Genomic DNA, 15,713 nt, shown 5'->3' on the forward strand with positions numbered 1-15,713 from the left:
CGGATTAAATGGATATTTTCATTGAAGTATGCTTCTCGAAATTTTTCTCGATTACAATACTTCCTTTATGCAAGGAAGTAAAAGTTGGGGAAACTCTTCAATGCATGTATAGTGCATGTATAGTAAATGCATAGTCTCCATAGTCAAAAATACACATTTCGAAAATCTTATTATGTTTTATTTAAAAAATTTAAAGATATCATTAGCGTAAAAGGTTTTTTAAATAACATTTAAAATATTCAAACGTGAATTTTGATAAAAACGTAAATTTTAAGCGATGATCCTCTTTTACATAAGTAATAAAAAGTTCAAGGAAAAAAAACTTTTTAATTCTATTATTAAACACTTTTTTTTTTTTTTTTTTTTTTTTTTTTGCAGGCAAAGTGACCTAATGAAAAGATGTGGAATCGATGCTATTCAATATTTATCTTTTCTGAAACACTTAATAGCATATAATATAGTTAATACAGTCATTTGTTTAACATGTGTTTTGCCAGCCAATTTGCAAGGAGATATGAGTAAGTATAAGCAATTAAAAAAATTTTTTTTGTTCGATATTCTTAAAAAGTATAGTTAAATATTTCAGCAATTTGGATGTAATAAGAAATTTGCAAAACATGTTGCACAATACATTTTTCTGTCGCTTATTTACTAAATTTGTCATGCATAAGAATGCTGAAACTAATCCTTACGTCTGCGAATTTTAGAGAAAAAAAAAATCTGAAAGCTGTCAGATTTTATATATTACGCCCATATATTTTTAACGTTTTGTTTGTTACATTTATTTATTAAATATCATGTTCTTCGCACTTGAACCACATAAAATTGAATTCAATAGCAATAAAACAAAATATTTAGAAACACAGCATATCTTTAGAATTTCTGATACACAGACTCGCGCGCTGGAGATAAAAATGTTTTTTTCCTTAGTGTTGCCATTGTTCGCTTTGAAATCGTTGAGTTTGTTAATCCAAAATTCTTTAAAGTTTTACAGAATTTGAAATAGAAAATAAAACAAATTCGAAATTCAAAATTCGGGCTTCCAAGTGCCCATGTTCGGTTGGAGAACTACGTTATTCAACATTCGATGGCTTCAGGTACCTTTGTTTTTTCACAATGCAAGAAACATCCATGCAGAGTCTTCATTATTCAGTTTCTTTAAATATATGATAATATTTGTTGGCAACGGCTTGAAAAGTGAATCAACGCAGAAAGAGAAACGACGCCAAATGCCGTTTTGAGACAAAGAGCCCTTTGGGTCTAACGCCCGTTTGATTTAAAAATAACAATTTTTGTTTCATCGTTTTAAAGGTTCCAATTAAAAACCATGCACTTCTAAGAGTACGAAACTTTCGATCCAATAAAGAAGGTAATACTTTAAATTGAGAAGTATTCGTTCTTACGAGTGTATGAAATATAAATTAATATGAAGATTATAAAGATTCTGATTATAAAGAAGATTATAAAGAAGATTGTAGAGTCTCACCTTTTTTGGTAACATACACTAAGTTAAGACTCTAATTGAACTAAAAGACTTATCGCTGTGTCTAGAATGCAAATGAAGGATGTAAAAGACCCTTTTATTAAGAACTCAAATAGTTGAACAGAAAGTACTCCTGGTGCTTACAAAACCTTATATTTATATTATTAAACTCAAAAAGTAAGGAATTCAAATTTAAATTAAATCTAAGTTAAGAAGAAAGCCAGCGGTTACGAAGAAATGTTTAACGTGCAATTTTGGCTCAAACCTAAAACCCCGTGACAGCACTATTAGCAAAATTAAATCAACACCGTAAACGAAATGTTATCGTAGAATACCAGCAGGCGGAACACGCACTAACTAAACAAATATCAAACCCTCACTTAAATACGCACGAACTAAATGTTGCATTCTGGCAGGAAAAAGGAAAGGAAGAAGTGACAGTGAAGATGCGTAAACTTAAAAAAAAACTCGTTATATAAAATAAATATTACAAATTAAAGAATTATTCAACTTAAACTAGTATGAATTCTTACATTTGTTAGTTAACGGTTAGTAGTTGATTAGTTAACGATAGGCTTATTATTTTGAGTTAGACTGTCAGAAATTAATAATATAACTTAAATTCTTATATTTAAAATGAACTTTCCAAAATGGCAAAAACCAAGAACAGAAATAAAAAGCTTTAATAATATTTCATCGTAAATGAAGGCTACATGGCAATGGCAACAGCGGTGATCCTGCCGACTAGATTCCTACTTGTTTCAACTGGGCACTCGTAGGCTAGGCCTTCCGTATGATCACACAGGAAAAATGTCCACACATGAGAGATCCGGTGATCTTTGTGGCCAAGCTATGGGACCAGATCGACCAATCCACTGTCCTAGAAATTTCGTGGTTCGTATAACCAGACATCTTGGCAATAAACGGTAGAAAATGCCGTTGAGTACGAGAACCGATCCTTTTTGTATCATTTACAATGCCACCTGGTGGCTTGCCTTTTCCTTTCCTCCCAAACTTTCTATGACGAATATTGCTCGTATAGCTGCGTTCTATCACCCCGTAAAGTTTTGTCCCTTTTTCAGATTCACCCCGTAGAATGCTAACAGTGTTAACATATCTCTTTTCTATGTGTTATATTCTCCCTTTAAATCTTTACCTCAGGTTAGGTTATTTAATTACGGAGAAGCCTCGAGGGCTATTTGCCTAAGGGGAGGGATGCCTTCGTGGAGGACTTTCTAAGGGAAACTGGCTCGTATACACGTTACACATGGGGAAAACCACGAAAACACCCATGCAGCCAGCCCGTTCGCGGGATTCGAACCTCGAACCGAACTACCAGTGTTCAGCGACTTTACCGCTCGGCCGCTGGTGGGCCCTCTTTACCTCAGAAACACTACATAACACGTAACTTTGCGGGATCGATTTTTAAGTACCAAACTAGTAAAAACAAGGGGGTGGGGCATATTCAGTTTAGTATATATACTAGTCATAAATACATGTTTAGTATATATACTAGTCGTAACGTTCAAAATTAAGTGTGTTTTTTCGCAACACTTCAGTGCGTTTTTCTCGCAACAATGCTTTTGCAAATTAGGTCTTAATGTTGACGTTATACACAACTGTTTATGTTGTTTGACTTCAGAATTTTATGCTTGTGTCCGCTAAGATTGTTATCTAATTATCTAAATTATTAAGGGTAAATTATCTATTAGGGTGAAAAACTATCTTGAAATCAAGTATCAAGGCAACAGTTGTTTTTTCTTAGCCATCTTCTATCCTGTCTTCATGGACTTACTGTGCTGCGCTCATTCTACTCGAAGCGCCTGGGACACGAAGTTCTGACAGACGGAACGCAGCATGAGCTTTTCATGATAACCTCGGCATGCAGCAAACGTTGGAGTTAGTTGATAATATTCAGCCCTTGATTACATAAATAAGTTGTTGCAATCATTTGCGAAGTTGAGACCTTGCTATCCAAAGATGTGCATTTGAGTGTTTGCCATCAAAGTCTGAGCTCGAATTGACACTCGAACGACAAGTTTTCCGGTTTTATCCGTTTTGTGCACTCTCTGTGAGTTTGTCACTAAACTGATTGTGCAACATTTGGTCTCGCTCTCCCAACACTGTTGTAAGTTCAGATTGGAATTCTAGTATTCTTCTTTTCTGCCTCTCAGAGTGGAATGCGACGGTATATTCTATGATAATTATTGCTCATCTGGATGAGTACTATCACGCCTCTTGATTTGTAAACGTAATTTAGAATCACCCTGTATAGCTCAAAACACTTCAAACAAAAAATGATAGGATGCATAATTTGATAAAAAAATAACGCCCTAAATTCTCTGATAATAGGAGTTCATTTCTGTATTTTGCAATTTAAGAAGTAGGGATAGAAATTTAATGTGAAATAATGTTACAAAGCCCTTAATGTTACTTACATTTGTTCTTTTTAATGTGCAAATAGTCTCAATGATTCCAATGAGGGTTTCAAGTTTTGCATTATTAAATTCAGACTTCACCTAAAATTTAATTGTTTGAATCTGTTTTTTGGGTAAGTTTGTTGAATTTACTATGCACAATGTTTAAAAAAGGTAGAAAGGAAATGTTCAGTGTTTTTAAAAAAAAGTAGATTAAAAACTTCTAATATTAAAAAATGTTTGTACTTTCTTATACAATCATAATAATCAATAAATATAAAATAAATGTTTCAATGTGTTTTTTTCTTAGCTAAAAGCCTCTTTGGGTGTACTACAGTTGGTAATTTAGATCCTGAGTGAGTATTACGCATACATTTATTCTCATTTTTATTGCATTTATTTACATTTATGTTCCTTTCTTAAATTGATACATTTTTATGGCTATAATTAGTGCATTTCACAAATGTTAAATGTATTATTATTTTAGTTTCCATAAACTGAATACATGTATTTTTAAATTAATCTTACATTTATATATTAAAGATTTTGAGCCTTGGATTATAATAACAGTCTTCTTTTTACATTTGGAGACTTTTCACGTATACGCTATTTGATGGTATGGCCGCCTTGGTAGTGCCATTTGTGACTGTAAAGAATGTTTTTTTTTTTTGATAAAGTAAAATCTGATGTGACATTGCATGACTCCCTTGTACGGCCAATTAAATTATACACACTTTTTTGCCGTTTCATTTGAAGTTATTTCCTCGAATAGCTCTAATTTTTTTCCGATCCCTCAAGGCAAGTTGAAACTGACATCAAGAGCTGCAAATTTTGGAATTAAATACTCCAATTTTCGTCGTACGGGAGTCAAACTTCCTGCATTTTTATTTTTTCATAACGAGTATAAAACTTACCTAAATATAAATATAGAAACTGGGAGGTAGCATTAAAACTTGGATTTCGTTATTTGTCCAAAATTTAATTGTTGTTTTTTAAATTTGACATAGACAAAACATAAATATTTTCGTCATTTTATATACTTCTGTAATAGGAAGTATATGACCACGACAGACGATTGCGAAACTAAAAGACCAGGTAAGGAGTTGGATATATATATTTTATATATATATATGTGATGTACCAGCTTTTGTATGGAATAAATAGATTGGTAAAGAATCATAGATGTAGTCGAAGCTTAAATTATCAGACGATAAGTTTAAAAAACAGGATCCATTTATTATTGGTAAGGAGAAATAGCAGTTACAAAAATCATATTTCCGGAGTAAATAAAAAAGAATTACTAATAACTTTTTGTATGAAGTTTACTGCATCGTTACATTAAAGAAAAGACCCCGATATTCCTTTGCGAGTCCTTTTATAGCCTCTGGAAAGGCGGAGCTTCCAAGAAATGACGTCAGCCTCGTCAGCCATTCCAGTTCACTTTAAATATCTCTAGAACATTCTATAACTGTGCGTGTAGAAAAAGCGGGAAAAACAACTTGACTACGGGGCTGTGGATTTAATTCCACGTACTTTCAAATAAGAGACCGTCGCCATTAAAAATGAAAAGAACATACAGTTAGAATTTTAAGTGTATTTTTGACTATGGAATTTTATTATTACATATACGAGTATATATATATATGTGTGTGTGTGCAATATAAAAAATATGTAAATAAGCTTTATAATTTAATTTATTAATAGCTTTTTAATTCCTATTTTTTAATTTGGTTATTTCCTCTTTATTCTTAAATGATTAACTCCATTTCTGGTTTGCGTCATTTATCGGTAAATATATATCGCATGGCTTGCGTAAAGTTGATGACGTAGCAATTATTCAATTTATCAATTGAACTCAAATTTATCAATTAAAAATGTAAATGTTCTGGAAATAGGCACGATTAGATAGCCAAGTTAATGGTGGCCACAAATATCAATTCAATTGATATTTTAATTATTCGGTTTATCAATTGAACTCAAATTTATCAATTAAAAATGTAAATGTTCTGGAAATAGGCACGATTAGAGAGCCAAGTGAATGGTGGCCACAAATATCAATTCAAATAAAAATGGAATTTAATCCGCTTCGACTGTCAAATTTCCTAGCCATTACGGATTTAACATTTTAAGATTCTACGCAATCAGAATTCTTCCTCCTTAGTACGAATCTACGTTCTACGCCAAACAACATTACTACGCTTCTACGTCTCAGTGATCCTTCATCAGTAATTCTAAATTTGTTTTATTACACACATATATAGAGGCAAGAGTTTCTAAATTACTTTGGCTTTCTAAAAAATTTGGTTTTCTACTCTTAATTGACTTTAATTATTCTAATCTTTACTTGCTATTTTCTCTAAATCCCACTTGTTAAAATTTTTTTTTAGTAATTCACAACATTTGGTTTTACTTTTGGTTTTGATTTTCCTTTTACCCTTGCTTACATGGATGAAGAAACACGAATAGAATAATTGAAGAGTTAGGTTTGGAAGCAACTTCCCCTTGATAAGTCTGTCTCCTGCTTGCTCAACAATTACTCACTTATGCATTTTTATAAATTTTTAGGATTAAAAAAATTATTGGAATTACATATTTTACATTTATTATATTCATAGATTTTGATTCTTGCACTTGGTTTACATATGCTCTCAGAATTTAAATGATATTGTAGATTAGTTCGCAGCAATAATTAATCATTTATTTGTAATTCAATTTCATTTTAAATTTAATTAACTTTAAATTTGCTTTTTGCGAATAGAGAATGTTTGTTAAAGTCAAATTTCATTCCTTCCCGTAATGGCGCAAGAGAATTATTAAAATTTAATTTAACTTTACTATATTCTTTTGAAACAATATACTCGTATATATAATTTAGCAAATATTCTAGAAAATAAATCCTCAATCATATTATTATTTTAATGTACAGCATCTAGAAATAACTTAGTAAAATACATATGAAAATTAACTAATGTGCAATGTCAAAAAACTAAAACTGGTAAATTTAAGAACAAATATCCTCAGAATGTTTGACAACCGAAGTCCTCTGGACAATGCAGTATGAGTATCTCAGGATGTGCAATTGGTGAAGTCCTCAGGACATCTGAGAATCAACATCTTCAGGACATCCTCTCATATCCTGGGACATAGCGACTTAAATAAGACATCCTGAGGATGTTAAATTACGATGTCCTCAGGACATCCGAGAATCAACATACTCAGGACATCCTAAGTATATCCCGGGATATCGCTACTTAAATAGGACATTCTGAGGATGTTCTGTGTTATGGGGGCATAACTCTCTCTCTATAATATGTATATACATGTTTGGTATTGTCGATTGCAATAAAGAGATACACAACTAGATGTTACAACAGTCCCATAAACAAAATTTCAACGTCTTTTTGGGTTACGCAAAATGCATTCATACGTATCTACGTATCTATGTACAGATATTATGAAAAAAAAAAAAAAAAAAAAACCCTTCTGAACCCACTTTAAATCCATTTTGTAATCCGTTTTGGGGAAAAAGAATTCTGCATTCCTTTCGTACGTACAGACGTCAAGCAAAAATCACTTCGAAGAAGGAATTATAAAAGTGGATGCAAAGATATTTGATAATTATTTAGTTCTTTTTATACATTCTTGAAAGATAAGATAAAAATTAAATGTAATAGTAATACATCGGTTGAATATTACTGATGTATACTATTAATCAGTTTCTACACTGCGTCTTTGAAACCCGTTGCACTAACAAGAAAGGTAGACTTTCAGATTTAATACATTATGAAAAAATAAAAATACAAAACTTTTGGCTACCGCAAACTACAAAAACTGGCCTGGATATTTAATTTCAAAATTTGCTGTGTTTGATGTCATTTTCAATTTGCCTTGGGGGATTGGTTAATCAAGTTGGAATAATTCGAGGAAAATACAAGTTTAAATGAAGTGCACCAAACTTTTTTATAATTTAATACGCCATACATCATGTGTTTACATCAAACTTTTTTATTTCGAAAGATTAATGGCTATGTAAAGCATATAAACTGTTATTCAATACATTGTGTCAGTTTACATCGAGAAAATGAACGTCAAGATTCTTTTACTACATGTCATTAGCGTCTTCAAATGTAGATATATTTTTAATAACTGCGCTTTTAGATTTATCCATCTTAAACACAGATTTCATGTTTCGCTTTAGTTAAAAACTTATAACATTAAGAAGAGTTTCTAATATTATTGCGTTCTACGGGTTCTTGGATTTGGAGAAGTTGACGATAACACTTGATGAAGCATCAAAACAGAATTTATTCGCCAGTATTACACAGGAGAGTTCAAAAAACACGTTTACAGTCGTCGAAACACCACGAGAAACCCGCTGAAACAATTAACAACACAGCTTCCAGGCTACAACGGTGAAGACAGCTTCATGGCAAAGCGCTAAAGTACAGCTCCCGACTCGGTTCGGTCGCTCTCCAGCTAACCTTTGAACTCAAAACATTACTACTGAACTAAACATAGTGATGACTACTACTACTCTCTTCGCGTACAGGCAAGGTATATATATAGCCTTAACCTACCTCCGAGTACATTGCCGAGGGAACCCGCTAAGAATGCGTTCTAGAATGCTGTCGCTCCATCTATGGCATATCGTCAAGTTTGTCGCCAAAAAGTCGATTTCGCTCAAAATCTGGCAACCCTGTCTTTCCATGCCACTTCCTTGCAAACCTAATCCTGCTTTGAGGGGAAGCTCTCTTCCGCAGCTGGGCGTTTCGCAGTAATATTACGTATTTTCTTTCCCTTTTTATTACTCTAACATGGAGGATTTAAAAGCTCCGAGAATCTTCTAAAATTCATATTTGGATTTTAAAAAATCTAACAGTCTTCCTAGTTCAAGTTATTATGAATTTTAACATTTTCAATTTCAATCTGTCTGAATTACGAAGTTCCTCCTAGACGAGTAGAAACGTATAATGATCGGGCATTTATTTGGACTTGCGTAACTTTTGCGAGTAATCGGAATAAATATGTAAATGTATCATATGTTCTGCGATTGATTTTTACCTTTATTACTTAATAAGATGTAATAATAATACAGAGGTATTTGATTGTATTGCACATACATTGAATATCATTATCTAATTTTACTTCTATTAATTCTGTGAAGTAGAGCTGCGTTAATTTCGAAAATAAACCAAATATTTTGTTCTCTAAATATAGATCTCCTCTTCTATGGATCCATGTGATCTCATCTGCTTTCCTTTCCATAGTGTGTTACACGTTAATTCGGAATTATTCTCGGATTCTAAATGTTTGCTCCAAGAGTAAATACGTAAGATTATTTCACATTCCTCTATTCGTTTTATTGCTAAGAAATCCTTAGGATAATTAAAGAAAGACGGACATTCTGAATCTTAACTGACTGATAACTATATATTTACTCTTCTCTCTAAAAATGGCTTTATAAAAGTATAGGGTGGTCATAAAAAAGATTTCCAGGATATATATGAGCCCCTAACGGCCTATCCGCTAAACCAATCGAAATGAAATTTCAGGTATTGTTATTTGAAATACGCTTTGGAGACTGTGATGACTTAAAACAATAGAGCTCTCACGGTTACGGTTACACTGAAAGAATTTCAAAATTTTGGAATGGCAAACTCACTTTTTTCCTGCGCAAATTGATCAACGCATTGAAAAACCATAAATGGCGTTGGGAGGATACACATATAACGAAAATTGCCTGCGTAGAACATTTGCAAAGAAGAGCATTGTAAAGGATTGCCAACATAAGAGAGGAGAGAGAAAAAATTTGCATTATATAAAACATTTTCTCCCTCTTTTACGCATGCCTTCGGGGTGTAATTGGAAGCCTACTCGATGCTTGTTCGAGAGGTCCAGGTGAGGGCAGTGCACATCTTTAATGTCTCCTGCTTTAAAAAAATCCTAATGACTCTGTAAGGTATTTCTCCCGCCCTCTTGGCATGCCTTCGTGGTGTGGTGGTCTGCACGCTGGGTGCATATTCCAGAGGTCCGTGGTTTGATTTCCGGCGAAGACGTTGTTATTTTTCATCTCTCTGGCCTCGAAATAACCTGTCTCTACAGCCCCCCCGGGGGTTGACTCAGGCGAACGCCTGGGAAGTACTGGTTAGAATCTGTACCTAGGCAGTCTCAACCACGGGGGGTACATAATTTGGCTTCAAAGGACTAGAACCCGAGTATTGTACTCAGGTTGGTTCAGGCTTGGCAGGTACCGTATTGGTACTGTCGTGTCTGTTCCTTCGGCTGTGGTGGAGCTAGATTGGAGATCGTCGACCGAGTCCCCAGGGGTTTGACCCCATTCAGTTCTCGTGGCGGGGACTGACAGAGTGGACAGAGCACCCATAACAATGTAATTTTTGCCGATGGAGTGGTGCCCTAAGGCAAGGTGACAGAGTTTTTAACATAGCAACGTATCGTTCTGCCCTATGCTTTGTAAATGCCGGGCGGGGACTGCGGGGTTGCGTCCGCTAGGATGAGGTCCCACGGACGATGGATACCTAAATTCTGTATGGGTCCTTTAGAATATGGACCTGGGTCGAAGATCTTTCGTCTGGAGTGTCTGTCTCTACTCTACAATTAGAATTACAAGTTTTCACCGTGCAATGATGAATGTAACATCGAAGGAGGAATCTGTATAACTTCACGTTTCATGCCATCTTTCAATTCTGACAAATCTCAGGGATTTAATGTGTACACCTTAGATTTCAAATAACGCCAGAATTGGAAATCCATTGGAATGACGTCGGGAGATTACGGTGTCACGAAATTGCAAAGTTACGGGAGATGGCTCTGTCTTAAAACGTTGCAATAATTAAAAAAAAAAAAAAAAAAACTTTCATTGAAATTACTCATTCGAAAATTTATAATTCCAGTGAAAATTATTCCCCCTATACTCCCTTATGTTATCATTGGGCCTTTACTATGCTCTGTTTTGCAAACATTTCACGCCGGCAGTTTTTGTCATATGTGCATTGTTCCAACACCATTTATGGTTTCTCAATGCGATGATCAGTATGCGCAGGAAAAAAAGTGGGTGTTGCCATTCAAAAATTTCAAAATGTTTTCACTGTAACCGTAACCACGAGAGCTCTTATGTTTTAAATCATCACAATCCCAGGTGCATACCTTCAAATGACAGTATCTGAAATTTCGTTTCGATTGGTTGAGAAGAAAGGTCACTAGGAGTTCATACATCTGGGAAGTTTTTTAATAACCACCCTGCATTTCTACACGGGTCAAAGATTCGCCAGGAGTTGCGAATTAGAAAGACTATCGTGTATTGTTAGTCGTCTTGAATCTGGTTTGGGGTAGCTTCAATGAAGTATTGTACGTAAGTCTTCCTCCCATATGGGATATAAATAAGATAAGCTTCTTAAAAGATCTACGAAATCATTCTTTTTAAAGCAGAAAATAATTTTATAATAAATATACTAATCGTTATTTTCACACTATTTTTAGAAAAAACGGTGAACCATTTTTTTTGCGAAAATAATTGTAAACACATATATTGAAGACAAAATGCAGCAATATAGATAACAAAAATCCTGTGCTTTAAGATATGGAGAGATATTTTTCAAGGGCCATCAGGGAGTTAATTTTGCAATAGTTTCCATTTATCATATGTCATTTCTCAAACCACTCATATAAATGATTTCAAAAACGTAAAAAATACGTTGATGGATATTCCTTTTGTATAATACCGATATATATTTTGCGTATAATTTTGAATTCTCTTTATTTGTATTTACATTTTTATTAGATATTCATAATGAATTATGGGTTTACTTGATCATGGCAACTAACTAACTAACTAAGATTTATACCGCAGTTCGTGAACTCAATCACATTCTGGGAATGGGATAAATCCCGAAAGCGTCACCCACCGATGACATTGAAACACTCCTTCTGGGCCCAGGGTCCCACACCCCCGAGACACCAACAATTTTATGGTATCTTCTATTGATCGCTCAACGATCAAAAAGCCCACCGCTAAACACGGACCGGTCAAGACCACCGTCCCGGCCGGACCGAGACCACGGTGGGGTGGGCGATGGAAACTTAGGGTCGATGACCGGCCGTTAATTTGGGCTACCTGCCAGCACTACACGGGATGCCCCTCTCCTTAGGCTTTACAAGGACAGCGGTGACCAGACGCTCAATGGTCCAGTTTGCTATTTGGCTACCAATACCCTGGTGGAAAGGACTTACACCTCCCGGCCCATGAAGAGCAAGTATAGACTTACCCCATGGACCATCAGGAACCGCCAAGTTCATAAATTTTATGCCGCCGTGGCCGAGACTGCCTAGGTACAGATCCTAGCCAGTACTGCGCAGAGTACTCTACGTCGACCCCCGGGGGGGGCTGATTATGGCAAAGCACTCGATGGCTATCTGCTTAGGAAGAGGAATGCCTTCGTGGAGGACTTTCTAAGGGAAACTGGCTCGTACATATACGTTGCGCATGGAAAAAACCACGAAAACGCGCATGCAGCTAACCCGCTCGCAAGGATTCGAGTCCCGGACCGAACCATCAGTGTTCAGCGGCTTTTACCGCTCGGCTGTTGTCGGGCCCCTATTTATAATGAATTATTCAATAGCATATATTACGAATTCCGTCATTTCGCATTCTTTATATATTGTATAACAAATGCAGTGCTGTATTTATATATTATTCCTTGTATTTAAAACTATTTTCTACTCAACTACACTAACGTCACTTTTATCGGTTTTTGCATGAAATTCCAGTAGGAAAAGCATATACTTTTACGTTCAATGTACCTATGGATTTTAAATATGAACATGCGAAATTAACATGCTGAAACAGAATAATTTAAATCAGTGCAATATCTGCATGGAAACTGATTCTCTGAAGATTAAGGGCTCAGTACACATAGCCAAATTAATATTTAACCATAAGATTACATTAAGGACAGCCATGGAAAAACAAGCGAGAGAATCTGCTGTATATTCAGTCTTCCCATCACAGAATTCTCCAAGGATATAAAATATCCCATACTTAAGTTAATAACTTAAATATTCAGGGAAACCAGCCCGCAAGAAACCAGTAACAGAGAAAAGTTAACATACGAGGTGTGAGACACAAAAAAAGGAGACTGGTCCAATAAATCATTGTACTCGTACTTTCTCCGTGACATTATCACCTTCAAAGTAATTCCCTTCAGCATTCACACACTTTTGCAATTGGTGCTGCCATTACTGGTAACAGTTCTGAAACGAGGTTTTTGGAAGGCCCTTCAGGATATTCTCCGTTATGGTCTGAACCTCTTCAACTGAGGTAAAATGGCTTCCCTTCAAGCAAGTTTCAACTTTAGGAAATGAAAAAAGTCGCCTGGAGCCAAATCAGGTGAATAAGGAGGATGCTCCATCACAGTAATGTTTTTGCTGGTCAGAAACTGCTTGATAGATAAGGTAGTGTGAGCGGGTGCACTGTTCTGATGCAACAGTTCTGCACAACTGTGGCCCTTTTTCCCTAATTTTTTCACGAATTCTTTTTAGCACTTCAGTGTAGTGGTGTTGAATAACAGTCTGAACACTGGGAACCCACTCAATCATTACAATTCCATTAATGTTGAAGAAGGCAGTTAACCATTGCCTTGAATTTTGATTTTGACATGCCTGCTTTGTCCTTTCCCCCTGAAAACTGCTTATGCCGTTCAAACACAAGTGCACGAGACAAAGTTTCATCTACATAAGCCTCAGTTAACATTTGAAATGTTTCCGTAGCTGATTTCTTAAGTTTAACAATAAACTTGAGGTTGATTCACTGTTTTGTTTTTGCATTAGACATTTTTTCCGGCAGAATGCAGTTGCACATGTTCACTCAATGACGCAGTACTCCCAACTCGTGTGATTGGTTAAATCGAAACCGGCCCCACGGATAGAGGAGGTGTGTGGAATGACGTCACCAAAACAGTTCTTGCCAACTACTTTTTTTTTTTTTTTTTTTTTCCCCAAGCTATAGACTTAGTTTCTTTTTTTTTTTTTTTTTTCTTTTTTTTTTTTTTTTTGTCGTCACACCTCGTAATATAACTAAACAAACAAAAGAGAATACGAATAGTGGGATAACCCCTTTAAAACCTGAACACACATATCGTTTTCTGAAAGCTGTTTTCTAATATTTGTGTATGTGATTAATAAGATTAGTTACATATATTTTAAATTTCTTTTATAGGCAGATAGAACTATTATTATCAAACGACTACAGGAAGGAATTTGTTCTTCAGAGAAAATAACTGAATATTTCAAGTTAGTATTTAAAAACAAATCTTTGAACTCTTTAACTAAGAGCATTTTCCCATTTTTTAATTGAATACTTATATTTTATAATTTGTGCATAGTGTTTTGCATATTATAAGTTTTTTTCTGTTATAGAATGATAGACTAGACCTTTTCACGTAATTAACAAAACTTGCATGGATCTTTATAAGTAAAAGTTTTTTTAAATTTAAATTTCAATCTGAAAATTTCACAGTATATTTTAACCATTCAAAGAACATTAAATTAAATTAAAATTATTTTTTTATTTAAATCTAAAATTTAACTGAAAATTATAATTTTCATTTAAATTATAAATTTAAATTTAAATTTTCAAATATTTAAATTTAAATTTTCAAAAGATAAACTTAAAAAATTTAAAGAATGTAAAATAATATTAGTGAAAATTTATTATTTTTCAGCACTTCAGATTATAAAGCAATTAGTTATAATTTGAAATATAATAATCAATTATATCGAATTCTGAATTATCAAATCTTCTCCTCGCAACATGCATGAATTAAAGATCTTGTGTCTCTCAATACCAATACTTATCCCATAGATTAAATATCTATAGTTTAATATGCAGTTTTATTACAAACTTTAGTTACATATCCGAAAACATAAACTACAGAAACCATATTAACTACACACACCATAAACCGCATAAACTACAGAAAAACTTTGCGGTTAATGTTTATAATGACAAAAGTATTAGCAATCAAAATTCAGTTTTGAATCAAAAACATTTTATGTCGAGTTCTTGTCCGCAAATAGAAAATTCTTTCACACCATTTCTCATAAGACTGAGTATCACAAAATTGTTTGCTAAGTCACAGATACAAATCTATAATTAATTTAAATATCTTTTTCAAAGTGTTTCTTCTGTTATCAGAAGTGAAACTGACTAAATGTATTGCAGGCCTAAATGAATTAGTTATGAATAAAAGCTCAAAACAATGTTTGGATGGCTTAAAGAATGTCACTACTAAGTTTTGAGACAAAGACAGTGGCATAATGGAAGATATGCCGTAAAATTTCAAATCTTGAAAGTGCTCAGTGAGGAAAAATATTATTTTTTGATTGCATCTCTGCAGACTTTCCAGAAGATCTTGCTTCGATAATTGGGAAGAAAGGAGAGTGCTTCTATCACGACATTAAAGAACTGGAAAAATTACCACGTTTATTGGAAAGTTAATATTTGTAAGGTTCCTATCATTTTAAATAACCAATCATTTTATGATTTAGATCTAAACTATAACTTCTGTCTTCCGCTTCCCCACCAGAATGTTAATTAGTTGGGGAGTATATAGGGGGAGTTTTGGGATTGCAAGACAAAACGTATTTCTGCCTCTCGAGGCCAAGTTACTAGGTTAGCTAGCTGAGATTTCTTTCTTCAGCTTGCTTTATAGCTGAAGAACAAAATAATCGGCAACTACATTGACTACCAATAAGTATTTGGACACCTGTGATAGAAAAGAAAAACTAACTTTATTCAA

General features: G+C 34.2%; 1 protein-coding gene across 1 annotated transcript in view; it reads left to right on the forward strand.

Moving 5' to 3' along the window:
- LOC118203494 (mechanosensitive cation channel Tmem63-like) overlaps positions 1–15,713 on the forward strand; it is a 68,625-nt gene that overhangs the window by 22,926 nt on the left and 29,986 nt on the right. The window contains exons 5-8 of the mRNA XM_035375779.2: positions 379–518; positions 4,211–4,256; positions 9,118–9,229; positions 14,132–14,205. Of these exons, the coding sequence (XP_035231670.2) occupies positions 379–518; positions 4,211–4,256; positions 9,118–9,229; positions 14,132–14,205 (372 nt within the window). The remainder of the gene's footprint in view (positions 1–378; positions 519–4,210; positions 4,257–9,117; positions 9,230–14,131; positions 14,206–15,713) is intronic.

Source organism: Stegodyphus dumicola, chromosome 2 (genome assembly GCF_044657685.1).
Source record: "Stegodyphus dumicola isolate Sdum_Otavi_A_Nest chromosome 2, ASM4465768v1".
Classification (NCBI taxonomy): Eukaryota; Metazoa; Arthropoda; class Arachnida; order Araneae; family Eresidae; genus Stegodyphus; species Stegodyphus dumicola.